The following is a 20,527-nucleotide window of genomic DNA, read 5'->3' on the forward strand; positions in this document are numbered from 1 at the left end:
CAACTCAGGTCCAACATGTGGATGTCACTGGAACGGTTCTTCAAAACCTGTTTCATGGCATCGTTGTTTACCTGAGAATGAGAAAATAATTAAAATGTAAGAATTTGGTGAGGAAAATACTGCTCAATCTGTCAAATTTTTCATATGAAACTTTTTACTTCCCATAAACTAAAGATACAGAAATATACACATTTTGGCAAACCTCACTTTGGCAAAACCTTTTTGAGAGGGTTTAGGTTTAGGAAGTGTAATCTGTGTTTTGTTTTTTTGAGTAACACAAATATTTTTTTAGCCTCTATTGCGGGGCCCAAATGTCCCCACAGGGTTAAAAAATATTTCCATATGTCAGACGTTACTGGAACATGTCTAATGTAATTCACTAGAACACCAATGAACTACACTTCCAATAGACTGATTTCACGCTGTCACCATGTTGAAATCGAAAGCGTGGCAGAAGTGGGAAGAAAACCGGAAGGACAGGTAGACTGCATTGGTTTAATGCAAAAGATTAACTTAAACTTTGTTAGTGAATAAACTGTCAGTAAGCAACAAAGGTTGAGAAAAATGTTATTTGTTTGTAGATGTCAGAGAACATATACTGAGTCTGAAAAACATTAATTTTGCTAAAATTATGTAGATACTTGTGTCGCAGAGACAACTGGGAAAAGAAGCTTAGACATCGGTCAGTAAACTGTGGTTACCGTAATATGAACTCAGTCAATTCTGGTGCCATTTAACCAGTGAAACTAATGTTGCAATGTGCTTATGCAAACTGAATTAAAAATGTCTACAAAGAGAAGTTCTTTCTATGAAAGCAAAGCTGCACCCCCCCTCCAAAAAAACATCTAAAAGTGCTGATTTTTAATCTTTTGATTTTGAATAAGGAACATAAAAAACAGAAGTCATACACACATGTCCACATATTGAAGAGATGGGCATTGAAAATATATAACAGTGTTTTTAATTCCCTCTTTCTCATGATTATACACAATACCAGTCTAAAGTTTTAGAACACTTGAGTGAAATGTTTCTCATCATCTTTAATAGGTTTTAATCTGAAGGTATATGCTCAAATGTCTGAAAAAATATAATTGTGTTTAATAAAAATGTCTTTGAAATGGATGACTTTGACTGAATAACAAAGAGAAGAATAGATGGAAACTCCTTCAATATTATTTAAAGAGCATCGCGGTCTTAAACTCCAAGAAGCTGCTTTGCAAAAGTTGACTACACTGAAGATGCTAATATATAATTTATATAGAAATATATTTTTTCTATATAGATTTTTTAGTTGCAGAATCATAATTTTCATTGTGTTATTAGTCTGAGAGATTAAGATGCATATACCAAAAGATAAATATGTAGTGTTGTGTGTAAAAAACACACAGCACTTTTGGATTCATCTGGCTACAGAATCCTTCTAAACTTTTTGCCAGCTTCCTTTAAACACCCAAACCAACACACTTCCTCCACATGGAGACATCATTTACTTTTAAAGTAATGGGGCCAATGGAAGTTTACATGAAGGACCATGGAAAAAACAAAACACCAGAATATCCCTATAAACTCTCAAAGCAGGATCTCCTCTAGTGTTGTGGGGATGAGACCATGTACCAACTGCATTGAAACATTTCAAATTATATCAAACACAAATAAATACATTCCTCATCCACACAGAAAAGGACATTCCCTTTACAGTTTATAGGTGATTTTTAGGTTGCTCTGTTGATAATGCATCTAAAGGCATCTATAGCTCATCTTTTGTAATTGCAATAATACCATGTGTTTTGTATTGTATATGTGGTTGGTTGTATGTGTATGTGTGTGTGTGTTTTGTTCTTTCAATACTGTGCAAACTCTTGTGCTAATTTTCAATATTTTCGAGTGTACACAAAAGAAATGATATTCACTGTATGCAACTATCAACTGTAATACATTGATGTGATCAGTAATTGTTATTGATGATTTTGGTAATGTTTATGGTCAGATGAGAACACTGAACACCTGAACACAAGTGCTGTTTAATATGGATGACAGTGAACAATAATGTATGCTTTCATAAATGTTTATTATGTTGCCAGTTTATTTGCATTTTTGATCATCATGAACATTCAGCATAACAAGCGGAGTTATTATTTATTGTGTTAATAAAGTAGAAGATGAGAATAACAAAATAATCTGAATCAGCAAGTTCATTGATTTAATTTGAAATATAACATATCCAAAGGGTTAGATTAGGCTTTAATTTGCAACAATCAATCCATATTTAAGACAAATAGCACATTACAAAAAGCAACTCTCTGGTCTCCTCTATCATTAGTTCAATCGCAAAACTGGCATTCTCGGAGAGTACGGCTGCTCTCTTTTATGTTTCCACATTTTATATTTTTTAGTCTTTTCCTAACACTGGAACATAGAGAGCATCTTTACAGTTACTATCAAACAAACTAAAATACCCAACACCATAAAGGTTTGTCAAGTAGGTCTCTAACTGTCTCACATGGGCAGGACGTAGGTCCTCCTTGTTACCTCCAATAACTCCCCCTGAGATTAGCAGGGCATTTCGTTGGCAACAGTATGCGGTCCAGAAATGACTAGGCACATTCACTCTGTTGTTAATGGTTTGAACACCTGGTACCACTCCTGTAACAATGTAAGCTGGTCCTGTACATTGAGACAGTGTTTTATTCATACCGCTTTCTACCACCTTCCACTTACCACTATTAAATGATGGGTCTTGAGGGGCAGCATTGGTAAGAGTGAATGTGGCATCAGCACACTGCTGTGAATTAGCAAGAGAGACTGGAGCCAAGAGTCCTTTGACGAAGCCAGAGTCTTGGTAGTCTCTATTAGAAGCTTGCAATTGTAACGGAATCCCTTCCAGAGCCATGTTTGGGATTGTACTTTTCAGCTACAAAATTAAATTAAACGAGGAAGACAAACAAATGCTTGTAATATGAAGTTGCATCTACCGTGTTAAAAAAATATAAAGTGTATAAACAAAATAAAATATAAGTCGTTTTATAATAAAAAAATTCACTTCATTCACAAAAATGTGCAAAATTCATGCCTATAGCTTGTCACTCAGGCAGCACCCTCAAAATCTACACCTAAAAGGTTCCATTCAAGGGTTCTTTCTACACCTAAAAGATTCAAGGTGTAGTTTGCTGTTGCTGGGACAAGCCAAAAGTACATAATCTAGCACATTTCTTTTTTTGACAGTGTTACAGTATATTTCCCATACCTGAGGTTCAATGTACCAGTCGGAATCTTTTTTGCAGTCCACCCACCCTGTAAACACATAGGCCGAGTAGACAGGGATCTTGTTCTTGGTGTCATAAAGTGTGGCATAATGATCAACATTATTTAGAGTTTGGCAGAGCTGTGTGTACCGAGGTGCAGGAAATACTGTTGGTGGAATATTGTGGTGAAAAAACCCACTACATTGACGTTGAAAATCCAACACAAATCTGGCTGAGGCACCAGAGAGGAGCAACAGCATCACGGGAAGAAAGAACATGATGATGTGAGCTGAAGAACTTCACAATTCTCTGAAAAAAATATGTAAATTACGAATTGATATAAAATTTCTGAATTGTATTATATTACATAAATAAACACAATATATTACAAATAAATTCATTTAAATAACGGCATTAAGAACAGATAAAGTGGAAATAGGACAAAGTTCAAAAACGAAAGATAAAATATCACAATGTTAACAAAAAAAAACTACAGTTCAAAAATATGAAGAACCAATAAAATATAACTTTAACTTTGACTACTCTTATCGCATTGACAATTTTTATTGTGAAAAAAAGAAATGGTATAAACATATAAAAACAAATGCATATACAAATTTGTTTTCTTACCTCTTTCTTTACCACAGGTTATTCAGTACGTGTTTGCCAAGTGATATAGTTATTTAAGTCTCTTCCTTTATCTGCATATTTATAACCTCATGCCTACCACCTTGCCAGTGTATAAAAATACATGCGGAACTTAAAAAAGCTGAGTTATGTTTTACCCTTCCCTTTTCCTGAAAATGTTTTGGCTTCCATATAACGTTGAATGTGTGCATATTGTATCTGAATTAAAAAGTATGCCTTTATGCCTTTACCAATATATGCACAAAACAAATAAGCAAATCCATTTTTGAACAAAATGTATTTTGTGTCAATAAAAATGAACAAAAACTTAAAAAAAACGAACATAAATATACAATGAGAAAGAAGAAAAACACTTTGATAATGGAAACAATACACTCAATTGCAAAAATTTGACATGATTTTCAACAGAGCCGTCGTAAGGGCTGTGCCAGGTGTGCGGCCGCACAGGGCCTCGCGCCTGACCTGAAAAAAAAAATTTTATGCTGCGTCCCAATTCGCCTACTTATACTATGCACTAAAATGATGTACTGTTTTTGTTATGGAAAAAAACAATATGCACACACTGGGACATACTAACAGGAACCGGAAGTGGCCGTTGTTGCCTAGCCTAGACAACATTGTGGCCATTAACTGTTTGTCACGCACATCAAAATACAGCTCTTCTTTCCATTTAAGTATTTATTCATTCATTGTTTCATATGTAATGTTAACTCTATAGTTATATTTATTAATTTAGTGGCGCATCAGTTATTTAATTGTATTAATGCAGTGGAGCGTCACTTAACTCCGCCTAATCACGGTGAGTTGTGGGTAATATTAGCCGTTAGAGTGTGCATAATTCTACACTTCGAATTTCTACCGGAAGTAGTAGACCATCCGGGAATCTTTGGAATACTCGTTTCAACATACTACGATTTGGGACATACTAATTCTATTTTCGAATACTATTTAGGATGGATAGTATGCGAATTGGGACGCAGCAACAGCATCTCCACAACATGGCGGCAGCAACAACAACACTACAGTGGGAATAGACACGCCTTATTTCTTTGCGTTATACATTTTGGGCGGTGTTCTTCAACGCTTCTCACGAACTGACGTAGAAATGTGGGGGCGTGTTTAAACGAGGCATTTTAGGCAGGTTTGGATGACCCTCCGCTTTTAAATAAAACATATAGTGTTTTCCATTACAAAGTAAAATTTTATTGAATAAAAATGTCTTTGAAATGGATGACTTTGACTGAATAACAAAGAGCAGCCAGTACGAGCACATCAGAATAGATGGGAACTCCTTTAATATTATTTAAAGAGTATCGCGGGCTTAAACTCCAAGACGCTGCTTGATAAAATGACAATATAACATTTCTTCAAATTCTTTGCAAAAGGTGACACTGAAGATGCTCAAATATGATAGGCTACGTTATACTTTTTCTTTAGATTTTTTTAGTTGCGACATAATTTTCATTGTGTTATTAGTCTGAGAGATTAAGATGCATACCTATACCAAATAAATATGTAGTGTTTGGGGTTCATCTGGCTACAGAATCCTGCTAAACCTTTTCCCAACTTCCTTTAAATACCCAAACCAACACACTTCCTCCACATGGAGACATCATTTACTAGGACCACCAATGGAAGTTTATGAAGGACATAGAAAGGACACAACCTCAGAATATCCCTAAACTCTCAAACCTTTATGATCTCCTCTAGTGTTGTGGGGATGAGACCATTGTACCAACTGCATTGAAACATTTCAAATGATGTCAAACACCAATACATAAATGCCTCATCCACACAGAAAAGGACATTCCCTGTACAGTTTGTGATATAGGTTGCTCTGGTGATAATGTATCTAACGGCATCTATAGCTCATTTTTTGCAATAATACCATATGTTTTGTACTGTATAATATAATGTAGCGTGTGTGTGTGCGCGTGCGTGCTTGTAGTTGTACTGTACAATATAATGTAGTGTAGTTTAACTTTAGCACTATTGACAGAACATCACATTCTGCCTCATCTCGTCATGTCTTTCTTGATCTTGTGGCAGAATCACGGCAGGATCCCTTGTTATATGTGGAGAGAAGCAGTTTTGGCTTTACATATACTCCTTCTCTCCGGTGTCTCGTCATTGGCCCCGCCCCTCTCGTTTCCCGTATTGCTTCCCTGCCGTGTTTCATTACCCTCACCTGCCCTGTGTTATCATACCTCGTTTGTCTTCCCTCATGTTTCATTGTCTTGTTGCTCGTGCATTGCGTTCAGTGTACCCCTGTTCTTGCCTGTTCCTGTTTCGTCAGTCTAGTAAGTGTCCAGTTTAGTTTATGTCTAGTGTTGTTATCTCAGTTTAGTGTTAGTCAGTCTTTGTCCTGGTTATTATCCTGTTATTCTGTTATACCCCGTCGTGGGTCTTTGTTTTGTGTTTCTTTTTTATAATAAATCTGTCTTGTTAACCCCTTCATCCCCGCTGCCTGCAATTGGATTCTTCCCGTGTTATTTCCGTGACAGTTCTGTCAATAGTGCTATAGTTAAATTGAATAAAAAAGATGCAAACTGCAAGCTACTTTTTTGTTAAATCTAATCAATATTTTGGAGTGTATACACAAAATAAATGATATAGTGGATGATTCACTGTATGCAACCATCAACTGTAACACATTGATGTGATCAGTAATTGTTATTGATGATTTTGGTAATGTTTATGGTCAGACGAGGACACTGAACACATAAGGGCTGTATAATATTGATGAGTAGACAATAATATGCTTGTTTATGTTGCCAGTTTATTAGCATTTCTGATCATCATGAACATTCAGCATAACAAGCTATTATTTTTTAATAACAAGTTATGAATTATTGTGTTAATAAAGTAGAGGATGGTGAGAGAATAACATATAATCTGAATCAGCAAATTCATTGATTTAATTTGAAATATAACATATCCAAAGGGTTAGATTAGGCTTTAATTTGCAACATTCAATCAATATTTAAGACAAATAATGCATTACAAACAGCAACTCTCTTTTCTCCTCTTTCATTAATTCAATCGCAAAGCTGGCACTCTTGGAGAGTATGTACGGCTGTGCACTCATTTATGTTTTCCACACTTTATTGCTATAGAGCATCTTCAACTTTGGGCTTCTGAATTTTGCCGTGTAACTGTCAAAAGCTGTGTTATTTTATCAATGCAACATAGGAAGCATCTCTGCAGCTATTATCAAACAAAGTAAACTCAACATTATAAAGGACTGTCAAGGTAATCTCTAACCATCTCACATCCGTTTGGACAGGCTGTACGTTATTGTTTATTCCAATAACTCCCCCTGAGATTAGCTGTGCCTTACGTTGGCAACAATATGCAGTCCAAAAATAACTAGGCAAATTCACTCTATTTTTTATTTTATAATTACCTGGTACCACTCCTGTAACAATGTAAGCAGGCATTGTACAACTAGACAGAGTTTTCTCCATACTGCTTTCTACCGCCCTCCACTGACCACTATTAAATGATGGGTGTTGAGGGGCAGCATTGGTAAGAGTGAATGTGGCTTCAGCACACTGCTGTGAATTAGCAAGATAAACTGGAGCCAGGTGTCCTTTGTGGTAGACAGAGCCTATGTAATCTCTATTAGAAGCTTGCTTTTCTACCGTAATTCTCTCCTGAGCCATGTTTGGGTCTTCATAAGGACCTTCAAGCTGCAAAATTACATAAAATGAAAAGCTGGATAAATAAAAGGGTGAGCTGGGTCAGTTCAGAGGACAAGCAAACACATGTAATATAAAGCTGCAGCTGCTATCCATCCATCTTTCTGTCATGCATGTGTTAATACAAAAGTGTAGTTCACTCGAATCTCATTTCAGAACATAAACATAACAATGTTGATTATTATAAAACTAAAATATGTTAAAAGTATAAGTATGATGAGAAAATGAAATCAAATAAAAGTGAATACATTTCTGTGCCAGAAATTCTCTTCCTTAATCTGCATATATATAACCTCATGCCTATTGTTGTGGAAAATTTATATTTTACCTATTACAGAGAGGCTGAAATGATATAAAGAACTGTCTTTGATCGCTTATTCTTGCAAGAAGGTCATCTGACGTACAGAAGGTTCTGCAGTGAGAAGAGGAAATAGAGGCCAACTATCTGTATACCCTGCTCTGAGACAACCAAAAGACACATATGCATTCCAAGTCGACAGATTTAACCATGCACCCCCCCCCCCACCCGGTTGACAGACCAATCCATGCACAACCACCCATACCCACCCCCCTCCACGTGCGCTTAGTCAGTAACTTTCCATCATCCAGCAGTAAAAAGCACTTTTTTATGCCATCGAAAAACAAAGATAAGAGATTAAGAAAAATTCCATGACACTACCATCTCTCTTTATTTTTGAAAGTTATGTTTGTTTTATCCTTCTCTTATCCTAAAAAATGTTTTGGGTTTGTTGTGGCGAATCGGCCTTCCAACGCAGATAGAAATCTCACAGACAAGGGTTCCAGATGCCAAGAGTTTAAACTTAATTTGCTCGAGCCAACAAAGTGAGATATTCAGAGTTCATCTGAAGTGATCAAACAATACCTATCTGACTACATACTTTATACAGAAATCTGAGGTTGTCTTTCACAGTGTCCACCAATCAGGTTTCACATATCATCTTTTTATTAGCCCGTCCCCTTCTTGCCACTATTATATTTCAATCAGGCCCAGCTGGCCCATCCATTTTGCTCTCCGGCGATATTGTTATTGCTAATATCCACATAGCATATGGCTATGCCCATGGCATATGTATGACTGGTCACACATAGGCCTATGTGGCCCACATTTCTATATTTTACATCTGGGACAAATGATTTTTCAAGGTTTTAAAATGTCCAGTTCTTATGTTTCAAGAACGTACTTAATTCAACATTAAGTGCAATCCAGTGTCCGTGACTTTATGCGATAACTTAGATATGTCTCCAAAAGTATGTGTGGCGTACGTGCAGTTCCTGTCTTAGTGTGATAACATTGTGCATGCAGGTGTTCAAGTGCTCAAACTCATGAGGCCCATAGCCTGTATTATATCAGAAAAATACATGAGACCCATCACTAACTAAATGTATCATTCTATATTAGAAAAACCACCATAGGTTCCATATACATTTAACGTTCAATGTATGCGTATCTGAATTAAAAACAAAAAATGCCACTGGGCATCGATTCCCTGGAAACACATACAAAAATGATCAGCTTGCATGGACTACAAGTCACTTTGGACAGCATTTGTGAAATGCGCATAAATATAGCACATACTTTGTGAGTAACAAACTGAAAATGCCTCCCTGAGCTCACCCTATAAACACTACAGATGTCTGATGATTTATGGAATCATATTCAAAGGTCCAAAGAAATTGCTGTCAATTTTCACTGATAACAGGCCGGCTAGCGTTTAAAACAGAGGGAGAGACACCAATGAACACAATGCATCAAGATATAAAGTGGATTTAATTTTGGCACATTCACAAAGATGACATTTCACATCGATGCAGAGTTTTCTTCATACTGGCTTTCTGGAAAACAATGACCTTGTGATTGTCCGCTTGGCAAAAATATCTCTCAAGCCAACACATGGGTAAAAATATTCCTGGAATCCACTGAAAGACTTTTTTTAAGCAAAATGACATCGGCATTAGATAATAGCACTGTCCGTGCATTACCCAAGTAAAAGCACCAAATGTTTTTTAGCTCTTTTGTTTTCTCAGTCACAGTTTCATTGGCTCTTCAGCAACTCTGCTTTTGAAAAGTGTGATCTCGTCCAGATGGCACAGTGGCATACCCCTGATCACATTGTCCAGGTCCTCATGTAGTAAAGGGTAAATCACCACACTAAGAGCAGGACGAGATGATGAAAGACTACAAAAACAGGGAAAGAGAAATACAAATTGCTAGTGTTTAAAGAGAGACAAATTATTCCTAAATATGTACATACAAAATTATTATTTGGCAAAAGTTTTAATCCAAAGCAATTTTGAGCTACATGTTTTATCAGTACATCCTCCGAAATCGACGGCATGACCCTGGCAGTGTGGCGGTGACTAACCTGTCCAGCAGGGTTTTCTGCAGCATTTTACAGGTAACAAGTGTCCCATTCATGAACATGTGGCACATGATGACATCAACACAGCTCTGCATGAAAGCTGTCACAGCGGAGGGCTGGAAGGTTCCCTGTCGAGAAACTAGACACAGACGTCGCAGCTGCTGACACTTACTGAGCACTTCAAAAAATGCAGCGCTCCCATTAAAGTAGGGCTGCTCCAACCTGTAAATATAAACATCAACACAGAGTTAAAATATTATCTACAAATCGACAATTGATTACCTTTTAATTCATAAGTGAAGCAATGGCAATGATTTAAGAATCAGAAAAACTCTCATTCGCATCAAAGTAGTCATAAAAATGACAAAAATACGTGATATGCGTTTCCTACCATATTGTGATAGATTATACTGAAATGAATGGTTTTAAATACTAAAATTAAATTTTATTGCAAGTATTAATAATCAATTAATATAAAAGTTAACCATCAAGGTTATATTTTCAAAGAATGTTTTTACATTATGCAAAATAATTTTATGTAAAAAAAAAAGTAAATAAAACAATCACTTAAACTGGGTTTGCCACAACTGACCACCAATGAAAAAGTGAATTTTTGGAAAAATGTGGACCCTGTGTGTACCAAGTTCTTATTCTGTCATTGCATTGAACATTCAGGTGCTGCCCCCTACTGGCAAGCTGAAGTCTTGCCATCTCAATAAATCTGGTCATGTTAAGAAAAAAACAACAAAATGAACTTCATGGGTTGCTTGGAATGTGTTGTGAAGTAGCAGTTGTGTGTTCACCTTAAGTTCCTGAGTTGTGTGCAATACGTGAGAGTCTCTAGCAGGGCCTGAGTGTAGTTCATCATCTTTAAGGATCCGAGATTTGCCAGCGATAATGACTGAAGTTCCCTGCACCCCTGAACAAGCTCAATCAACCCTGTTCCCTTCAGCACTCCAGGTAAGTGAGCAAGCGTGAGCTTGCGTAAAAATTTCAGCCCTCCCAAAGCAGCTAATTCACCATCTCCGACACTGTGAGACCAAGGGCACGCAGCGGGGTCCTTCCTCATGGCCGGCTCATTCCGTGGCAAGGCGGAAGAAAAGCCAGCACCGATAAGCTCCAGTTCTACTAGGTGCGGGCAACCCTGAAGCAGCGGTTGAATGCACAGAGTCCTATCCTGCTGCTGATCTCCACATGCACCCCCTGTGGCCTCGGTTCTGGGTCGATATGTGGGCACGCCGATGCGGTTGCTCTTCTTAAGCCCAAGTAGCAGTGACCCTGAGGTGAGATTTGTATTAGAGTCCGGTGTGTTCACGGGTGCGGATTGCGCCAGGGCACAGACAGGAAGCGCTAGCGAGCGCAAATCGACGAGACGTCCTAACGCACCACACAAGTGCCCGTCCTGTCCAGCGGGAGCAGTATGATGATAGTGCGTGGCAGACAGATTGAGATGAACAAGATGCGGGCAACATTCGGTAAGTGCTTTGACGCTTTCCGCATCCATTTCCTCCCCGACCTTCCCACAGCTTTCCGGGATGGGACCTCTGCCGCAACCGCGCAGGTTGAGACTCCGTAGGGGTGAGAGGTCACGACCCGCACTAAGCATCACATGTAGGGGGTTGAAACCAGGAGAAGAACAACGCGAGATGTTTAGGTAAGCGGGGCAGCCGTGCGCTATGACCCGTCCTAAAATTGCACCGTCCAACCACGTACGAGGAAGCTGAAGCGCGCTAACTGTATTTCCCACCATGCTCTCCATGAGCGCCGTCATGGCGACCGGCCTAGGTGGGGCAGGGCCGGGCACAGACAGAACCAGTCCTGTAAGACCCTCTGGAACTCTCATACTGAAGACTGCCAAGTACAGTGCCAAAAGGGTACGATTGACCTCACCGGGTGCCAAGCGTGCAGAAAACCAGCGCAGGTTCTGGTAGTGCGGCACGCTGCTCTGGCCCACCATCAGCTGCGCACAACCTCCCGCTTCTCTCCAGCCCTCGCTGGCTTCCAGATAGAGTCGCAGAATGCGCAGTGCGCTGCAGCACGGCACCACACCGTATGAGGGAGTCAGCAACGTCTGCTTGAGTTCCTGCAGGCGCGACAAAGCAGATTTCCCCTCCGCGCTCACCTGATGGAGGTCGAACCCCGGGCCCACATCCAGAGCCAGCGAACGCAGAGATTGAAGTGCGGATAGCAGATGGGAAAGACGGACTGACGTCAATCGACAGCCCGAAAGGTCCAGACTGACCAGGCCTTTACAGCGAGTAACCTGGTCCACTGTAGAGCCAGCCAACCAGTAACAGCCACACAGGTCCAACGTCTGGATGTCACTGGAAAGGTTCTTTAAAACCCGTTTCACGGCATCGTCGTTTGCCTGAGAATGAGAAAACAATTCAAATATAATGAAGAAAATCTTTGAACATTAGTGTCATAAAAACTTTTGCCTATACACGATACACAAATATATACTACATTCTTGTGCAGAACACAAAAACAACAATGGCCCCCAATGACTTTCAATGTATGAACAAAAAAACACATTTCTCAAAATATCTTCTGTGTTCCACAGAAAGAGTAACATTCAGGCTTTGAACCACATGAGGGTGGTTAAGTAAATCATGTATGGTTAAAAATACCCTAAAGCTAAGAGACAGTGTGTTGTTCATGATCTTACCGTATAATTTTTGTGCAGGTGTATATGGGCTCTTAAGGTTTTATCCAGACAGAGTATTCTGAATTTCCGGCACACTCTGTTCACACTGAGCATCAGATCATGGCTTGGAATGAATCTCAGGATATTCAGTAAAATCTCATCTGAGAAGTCTGAGATGCTGACAGAGATCTGAGAAACGCTGTCCGAGCAACACTGAGCCTGAAGAGCAACAAGAACAACAAATGACTTAAATATGCTGTGGTGATATTCACAAATCATGAGGTTCATTGTAAATACTGATGCTTATTTTTATTTCCAGAATCAATACAAATATAACTTCAGATAGTATTAAACTATAATAGCTAATGTGAATTTTCTTACACAAAAACAACCTTTTTTCCATGGCACTATTTTCTGTTTGTCCAAATAACAAAATAATATAACTCATTCGTTTTAAGACATTATTAATGATATTTATCGATGACAAAAGATTTGTTAAAGGCAAGAAAATAAAGAAGTCAACTAGCCAGCTAACTAACAATATTAGCATGCATTATCAGACCTCTGCTTTAACTTACCGCTTCGATCTGATTATCCATGGTGCCTCATTGAAATGTTTTGGATAATTGATTGTGTCAACCGTGTAACATAAAGTATAGCCAGTCAATGAATGTATAATAATTTATCCATTGATAACTATGTGGTCGGGCACAGAACCAAGCACACACATAGCGGGAACGAGATGCAGATTTGTTTAATACCAGCCGGAACATATTTGGAGACGTACTCGTTTCCGATAAAATTGCCTGGGTTCGGTACACACTCGTTTCGTTTTTTTAAAACATCAGTATTCTGCTTTTTTGCTAGTCTCGACTTTTACCGTATCTCCTTTATCGGTCTTTATTTTGCTGCGATTCTTTTGCACTTTACCACGTGAGCGCGCTCCCGTGGGTTGCAAAACACTCAGCAAAATGAATGCTTACAATATCAGGAAACGCAATTCCGTGCAACATTCCAGTGTCCAGGAACAACTGGTTCCTTTGTAAGTCGTAGGGTAAGGATCACCGTCGAGTCGAGCTGCTTGTAATTTCAGCAAATAATTGCGTGTTTTAGTCCCGGTTTCTTTATTTCTCCTATTCTCCTCAGCCATTTTGCCACGCAGGGGAGCGGAGCGTGTCCCAGACTTGTGTCCGGCATGTTCAAGTGGGAAAGTGACGTCAATGCATACCCTCTATAAAACAATCACCACATTCCCGGGCCACCGCCCCTGACAACCGTCGTCAAGTGAATCATTAAGTGTCTGCAGTCTTTTATGTAACACAGTTATCATTCATTGTACATGAAAGCTCTCATAACATTACAAAAGGAACATTTCTCATCGTTCAGTAATCTCAAAGATTTAAATACATTTGACTAACGTTTCAAGAAACATTTGTGAATATATATGTCGTATCGTTTTATTTTACATTGGTGTTTGCTCTTACACTTCATAGTTATATTTTATATACAATCACTACTCGCTTAAAATGGGTTAAAAAGCTTTCAGAAGTTACCAAAATCTTCACTCTTGCCATTACAGAAGGTGCATGTATCATTTTCAGATTAAAATTCTAAAACGAAGTTTATTTTGTTGGCAAGGCAAGATTTATGCAAACGTTTAAGTTTTCGTCCATTGAATATTAAAAAGACAAAAAATCCAAATGGCAAGATTAAAAACAAGAGTACTCCCAAAAATATCCAAGCAGTTTAAGATCCATTTAATAGGTTATATGGAAGATTATTAACAAATTAACCCCACTGGAAGACAATAAGTGACATGTAAAATTAAAGCGATCTACTACAATCGCTATGCTTTTATTAGACCACATCCCAAAAATGTGTCAGTGTCTAACTTTATTACCAGCACCATTTCATAGGATAGTGTTGCGAGGTATTTAACTGTTCTGCTTCTAAAAAAGGTATATGAAATGAGGAATAAATTAGACATGGGTATTATTGGAGAGAAATGGGTAAGCAGCTTTCCAAAGGGTCCATCATATACACTGCCTACTATATGTAGCCTACGGGATCACTAATGCGAAAAACTTTGTATTGATAAATCAAGTCATGGCAGGTAAAAATGTGTTCTCATGAGATGATGATCTTGACATTGTGGAATTGATAGTTTTAAACACTTCACATTAAAATATTGGGAAAATTTAACCTTTTCCTGGCTGGTTTATGGATGAAGCAGAGACACTGAAAAAGGGTTGTATTAAAGTTCTGAACTATTTGCACTTGTAAAAAGTGATTCAGCTAACCCAGCAAATTAATTTAAGCCCTTTTGAAGCACCGGTCCCATCACATGGGTGACAAATTAAGCAGAATCAGGCGATTTGAGTCATCCACAACAAAAGGACAGTAGTCAGACTGTGGTTTTACATGTGCACGTTTTATTTGGGTTCACTTGTCAGTGTACAGAGACACCCTGGCTTACATAGGCAGGGGACACCCCTAATTCACATGGCCTTGGGAAGTCCTGCAAGATCTTCACTAAAAAGGTAAAGCTTTCCCCATCATTGCAATAACAAACTGGGCCAAGTTTAAGGCTGAAGTACAAAAAAGAAAAACAATGTATAGAGTAGATAATTTACATAAACACTATAACAAGTCATGAAGGCCCACTGTGACGAGGGCAAAGTGGTAGACACTTCTGGAATGACTAAAAGAAGAAATGTACATTGAAGTCCTCTCGGGGAAAGCACCTCCTGTAAGACAACTACCTCCCTTTCCAGTTTCCGCATCCTAAGTCAATGCGCCATACAGAGCAGAAGCCATGCTGATGTCATCTTATCCGAGAGGTTTAGTTAGGTTGGTCGTTCATTTAAATCCTGCTGCATGGCCAGGTGTGGTGGCAAGAGTCTGTTTAGAAGCACTTCCTGTGGACAATGGATGGGCCGGACTCATCGTACTCCTGCTTGCTGATCCACATCTGCTGGAAGGTGGAGAGGGAAGCCAGGATGGAGCCACCAATCCAGACAGAGTATTTGCGCTCAGGGGGAGCAATGATCTGCAAAGAGAGAATAGAAGTTAGTACACATTAGCAAAAAAAAAAATGCAACTACATTGGGTAAACGGTCAAGTGCTATGGGCACTCACCTTGATCTTCATGGTGGAAGGAGCAAGGGAAGTGATCTCCTTCTGCATACGATCAGCAATGCCAGGGTACATGGTAGTACCACCAGACAGCACTGTGTTGGCATACAGGTCCTTACGGATATCCACATCACACTTCATGATGGAGTTGAAGGTAGTTTCATGGATACCGCAAGATTCCATGCCTACAAGGAAGGAACGAATAGTTTAATACATTTTAATGACCAGGAAATATGCAGGAATCTGCGAAAATCAAAGATCTCTCAAAATCAAACAAGAAAACTCACCCAAGAAGGAAGGCTGGAAGAGAGCCTCAGGGCAACGGAAACGTTCATTGCCGATGGTGATGACCTGTCCATCAGGCAGTTCGTAGCTCTTCTCCAGGGATGAAGATGAGGCAGCAGTACCCATCTCCTGCTCGAAGTCCAGGGCGACGTAGCACAGCTTCTCCTTGATGTCACGGACAATTTCTCTCTCGGCCGTGGTGGTGAAACTGTAGCCACGCTCGGTCAGGATCTTCATCAGGTAGTCAGTCAGGTCACGACCAGCCAGATCCAGACGCAGGATGGCGTGGGGAAGAGCGTAACCCTCATAGATGGGCACGGTGTGGGTAACACCATCACCAGAGTCCATCACGATACCGGTAGTACGACCAGAAGCGTACAGAGAGAGCACAGCCTGGATGGCCACATACATGGCAGGGGTGTTGAAGGTCTCAAACATGATCTGCAAGAAAGAACCGGAGTTTCATCAGTTAGTTAAACCACCTTTTTAAAACGAAAAAGCAACAAGTACAAAAGGAGCAAAACAGAGCAGGCAAACCTCCTCAACACACCATGCTGAAAACTCAGAACTCTTAAAACTAGTGTTAAAAAGAGCTGCCATGCAGAAAATAAAGAAAGGAATGAACCTTTTAGACCTCCTAATAGGAGATCATGGCAGAGAAACAGAGCCTGAGAGGAAATGCACAGGAAGGAAATGAACAAAGGAAAAAAGGCAACAGAAGTCCGACCATTAAATGGGATGGAAAAACGGAATATAAAGTCGTCACACCTGTGTCATCTTCTCCCTGTTGGCTTTGGGATTGAGGGGGGCCTCTGTCAGCAGGACAGGGTGCTCCTCAGGGGCAACACGCAGCTCATTGTAGAAAGTGTGATGCCAGATCTTCTCCATGTCATCCCAGTTGGTCACGATACCGTGCTCAATAGGGTATTTGAGGGTGAGGATACCCCTCTTGCTCTGAGCCTCATCTCCCACATAGGAGTCTTTCTGTCCCATACCAACCATCACTCCCTGGAAGAAATATGGATAAAATTAGACACCTTTTCACGTATGATTAAAACAGCATAAAAGGGGAAAAGTAACCACATGCCATTCAATCTGTTAATTCTTATTCAAATTAAGTCCTGACACTAATTGATGCTTTATAAGGCACTTCTGACCACACAAACAATATGACATACAGAAAACTGACTGGAATTGCTGTAACTTTCAAAGAACTTATTTAAAATGTGTAAAATCATCATTATGCCACCATTTAAATTTTCAAGTACAAAATTCTAATAAGAACTGATCATACCTGATGCCTGGGCCTGCCAACAATGGAGGGGAACACAGCACGAGGGGCATCATCTCCAGCAAAACCGGCTTTGCACATACCGGAGCCGTTGTCAACGACCAGGGCAGCGATTTCATCATCCATGGCTGTAAAGCAAATAAAAGAGTTAAATTGATGGTGATCTCTCCTGTGGGAGGCAAAACTACTTCTGCAGTTGCTCCAGTTGGCCAGTAGGCGGCGCAAAGGCGCAGGGTTTAAACCAAGCGATTTGAGACAAAGGAAGTGGTCAGGGAGACTCACTATTACCTTATATGGCAATAAGTTTCAGCAGCTCAATGCCGCCGATTCAGCGCGTGGATTCTAACAAACTGACACGACCACTCCCAGTTTCAAAGGCCGAGATAAGCGCTTTACAAAATGACGTCCAATGAGGCCAGATAATCACAGAAATAATCCCTTGATTTGCCTTAGTGCGAGAGGAACTGACACACTGGGGAAACCCTAGGTAATATACGAAGTGCAAGAGCCGCAATCCTTTTAAGCGATGACTATTCATGTGACCTGCCGTTTGTTTCACTGCCGCAATAAAACACTCGACAGAAAAAGCTCAATACACATCGAAGAGTCTATTTACGGTTTTAAACATATAGCATAACTACAAAAAGCTCTAAACGCCGGTATAGTAGCCACACCCACCATTCATACTGTCAGAGCCATTAAAAACATTCACTAAACGTTAACTAAGTTACAACAGAATTGAATTCAACTTTACCAAAAAGTGAAGCCACAATAACTGTTGGACAAAAAACCTGTAGTTTCGGTCTGTAAGCTAGACAATCCAATTCAATAAAACAATGAACAACTAACAAGAGTATTTAGGAAAGAATATTAAAAACAATGCACCGTATAATAAATGCATAATTAAAGAATACCAGCCATAATCAAGGTTTTCTTAATCGTTACATTTTCAAAAACGTCATTTAAAATCAACATAATCAGTCCATTTATTTTATGTGCAGCTAATATAAATACATTGCAGTGAAAATATTTAAAACAATGTAATTCATAAAGCCATTCTCACCTCTGAATTAGTAGGTTATTGTGACCAAGGGAAAGAAAGCTCTTCTCAGCGTGCACTGAAAACTCACAATGCCAAGCTTGAGGCGGGTCACAGCTTTATGCTGTGTGCGGCGGCCGGCTCAATCCATATAAGGTAAACTTTCGGCATTGAGCGATCTGATTGGCCACTTGTCGTCCACTTGGCGAGTTTGAAGCTTATTGCTTGAAATTCAAGTTTCGACTCGAGTCGAGATGAAATAATGTGCGTCAAGGCTAATGCTACAGGCAGAGTTTAAAGAAAAAGACTGACCAGTCGAGTTTGCATATCATAATACTATATTTATATATATCCTCATGTTTAAATAGAAGGATATTTAAATATTTGGGAATGGGGCGCAGTTACGTAATCGTTCGTATGCTTTTGAGTGAGGAATGCTCGAATGCTAAATTTGTTAATATAATGTAACTATTGAACAACTTGCGTAACTGCCTGTAATTAATGGATTGCACTCATTTCATAGCATTCTTAATCAGGGTACAGCAAATGGCAGGACGTGATAAACACGTATATGACAACATTGTGGGCACACTGGCACAGATATGAACTCTTAAAACATTTACAATAATCGATCATTTGACCTGTGAACAGTGATGCAACCAATATTAGAGCAATATTATTTGACATGATACATTTCAAAGTAAGATCCACTGAATAAAAAACACACTTAGTTCGCCTATGCATTCATGACCGATTTTTATTGCTGTTTTGTCGTTTTAGGTTAGATGAGTTATGTGGGCGTGGCAATCTTCAAGAACAGAACATGTCTGAAGATATTCTGATCTGACAGCTTACTGCACGTTATTATTAAAACGTTTCTAATTGTTGATATTGCACGATTCGCGTATAATCGCATGTCACTTTCGTACACAATCCTTTGGGCCCGTTTGCATCTTGCAAGTATACATTCTGTACGCGGACGCTTGTCTCAGTGCAGGAATGAATGAAAGAAACACGATTTCTTGTCAGGTTGACGTCAATCCTATGCATCGTCGTCCATAACAGTGCCACTACATTTGATAATCGGTTTGATTCAAACGATGGGCATCACAAAAAAAAGGCACGACAATCGCTTGCACTGGGTTTGCTGTGGAGCACTTCCGGTTAACCCGGCTTTTGCGTAGTACGTCATAACCGATTACGTTTCACACATCCTCTTCCCAGCCGCATACAGTAGTGGCTAAAAGTTATGCCTCGGGAGCACATTTGTACAGTATGTGCTTTAAATAGCCCCTTAGGTCAGAGTAAACCTTTAAAATGTGAGGAGCATTGTACAAAATGAAGAAAGTCATAAGCTTTTAGAATGTTTATTGGACACAATTATTTGGCAAGAAGGCAATTCAACTACAGTATATTAGGGAATGTGGGTTTTATTTCAATATTTAAAAATGCAACAAACAAAAAAACGGAAACCTTGAGGGAAATTATAAATTACAATTTTATCTGTTATTATTATTTGTTGATCCACTTGTTTAGAAATATTTTGTAGCCATTCTCATAGGTCTTGGCCGCCTTGCAAAAGTAAGCTTACACTCCAAGCACAGCTATGCAACATGAATGCAAGGTTTTTAATACATCTTTAATAACATATTTAAAACAATGTTAAGTAAAAACGCTAATTACATCACATTTGACCACGACTGTACTGTATATGCACTATATGGCTTTAGATAAATTATATTATACTTTGCATTTACTTTATAGTAGCCTATAATATTGTTAAATATTGCATAGTAGTCTTGAATGTTTTTATGATTACAAAATATTGTGGCTAAAATAAACTGTGACATAATGAGGCATATTCTAAAACATCTTGCATCTAAATGCATCGTCTTCCATAACATCCAAAACATCTTGCATTCTAAATGCATCGTCTTCCATAACAGTGCCACTACATTTGACATGCATCGTCTTTTATAATACAGTATTTAAGGAATGTATTATACTGGAACTATGGTTACCATGGGTATAATTCTGTCTGTGTGGTGCCTGAGTGCCAAAAACGGTGCTAATCCCGGTGTGTGTTGCCTTTAGCATGTGTACTAGACATGTATAAGCGTGTTTTGCATTTCTTGTCTTATCTCATCAATACAGCACT

At 39.1% G+C, this 20,527-nt stretch overlaps 3 protein-coding genes and 1 long non-coding RNA gene across 4 annotated transcripts; 1 reads left to right on the top strand and 3 right to left on the bottom strand.

The window, feature by feature from the left end:
- Positions 1-2,049: 2,049 nt before the first annotated feature.
- LOC130553388 (endonuclease domain-containing 1 protein-like) lies at positions 2,050-3,970 on the bottom strand. Its single transcript, XM_057332325.1, has 3 exons — positions 3,873-3,970; positions 3,245-3,551; positions 2,050-2,911 (listed from the first exon to the last, which is right to left on the bottom strand). Exons 2-3 carry the CDS (start codon positions 3,518-3,520, stop codon positions 2,390-2,392), a joined length of 798 nt encoding a protein of 265 aa, XP_057188308.1. The 5' UTR covers positions 3,521-3,551; positions 3,873-3,970; the 3' UTR covers positions 2,050-2,389.
- Positions 3,971-9,367: 5,397 nt separating this feature from the next.
- fbxl18 (F-box and leucine-rich repeat protein 18) lies at positions 9,368-13,830 on the bottom strand. Its single transcript, XM_057332753.1, has 5 exons — positions 13,198-13,830; positions 12,641-12,838; positions 10,776-12,340; positions 9,976-10,194; positions 9,368-9,788 (listed from the first exon to the last, which is right to left on the bottom strand). The coding sequence occupies exons 1-5, from the start codon at positions 13,216-13,218 to the stop codon at positions 9,638-9,640; spliced, it is 2,154 nt and encodes a 717-aa protein (XP_057188736.1). The 5' UTR covers positions 13,219-13,830; the 3' UTR covers positions 9,368-9,637.
- LOC130553660 (uncharacterized) lies at positions 13,559-15,231 on the top strand. The gene is made up of 2 exons (XR_008962881.1): positions 13,559-13,673; positions 13,766-15,231. It is a non-coding gene; the product is annotated as an uncharacterized LOC130553660 (long non-coding RNA).
- actb1 (actin, beta 1) lies at positions 15,030-18,526 on the bottom strand. Its single transcript, XM_057332754.1, has 6 exons — positions 18,394-18,526; positions 17,334-17,458; positions 16,808-17,047; positions 16,042-16,480; positions 15,758-15,939; positions 15,030-15,668 (listed from the first exon to the last, which is right to left on the bottom strand). The coding sequence occupies exons 2-6, from the start codon at positions 17,454-17,456 to the stop codon at positions 15,525-15,527; spliced, it is 1,128 nt and encodes a 375-aa protein (XP_057188737.1). The 5' UTR covers positions 17,457-17,458; positions 18,394-18,526; the 3' UTR covers positions 15,030-15,524.
- Between the last annotated feature and the right edge of the window lie 2,001 nt (positions 18,527-20,527).

This window comes from Triplophysa rosa, linkage group LG4, assembly GCF_024868665.1.
Source record: "Triplophysa rosa linkage group LG4, Trosa_1v2, whole genome shotgun sequence".
NCBI lineage: Eukaryota > Metazoa > Chordata > Actinopteri > Cypriniformes > Nemacheilidae > Triplophysa > Triplophysa rosa.

Bases quoted from the DNA above. Each gene is read 5' to 3' on its own strand.
- LOC130553388 (XM_057332325.1), bottom strand. From the start codon at position 3,520: ATGTTCTTTCTTCCCGTGATGCTGTTGCTCCTCTCTGGTGCCTCAGCC. The intron at 2,912-3,244 runs GTATGGGAAATA...TTAATTTTGTAG, and splicing joins ACTGGTACATTGAACCTCAG to CTGAAAAGTACAATCCCAAA.
- fbxl18 (XM_057332753.1), bottom strand. From the start codon at position 13,218: ATGGATAATCAGATCGAAGCG. The intron at 10,195-10,775 runs GTGAACACACAA...TTATATTTACAG, and splicing joins ACACAACTCAGGAACTTAAG to GTTGGAGCAGCCCTACTTTA. The intron at 9,789-9,975 runs GTTAGTCACCGC...CTGTTTTTGTAG, and splicing joins CAGAAAACCCTGCTGGACAG to TCTTTCATCATCTCGTCCTG.
- actb1 (XM_057332754.1), bottom strand. From the start codon at position 17,456: ATGGATGATGAAATCGCTGCCCTGGTCGTTGACAACGGCTCCGGTATG. The intron at 17,048-17,333 runs GTATGATCAGTT...TATTTCTTCCAG, and splicing joins TTGGCAGGCCCAGGCATCAG to GGAGTGATGGTTGGTATGGG. The intron at 16,481-16,807 runs GTGTGACGACTT...TCTTTCTTGCAG, and splicing joins ACAGGGAGAAGATGACACAG to ATCATGTTTGAGACCTTCAA.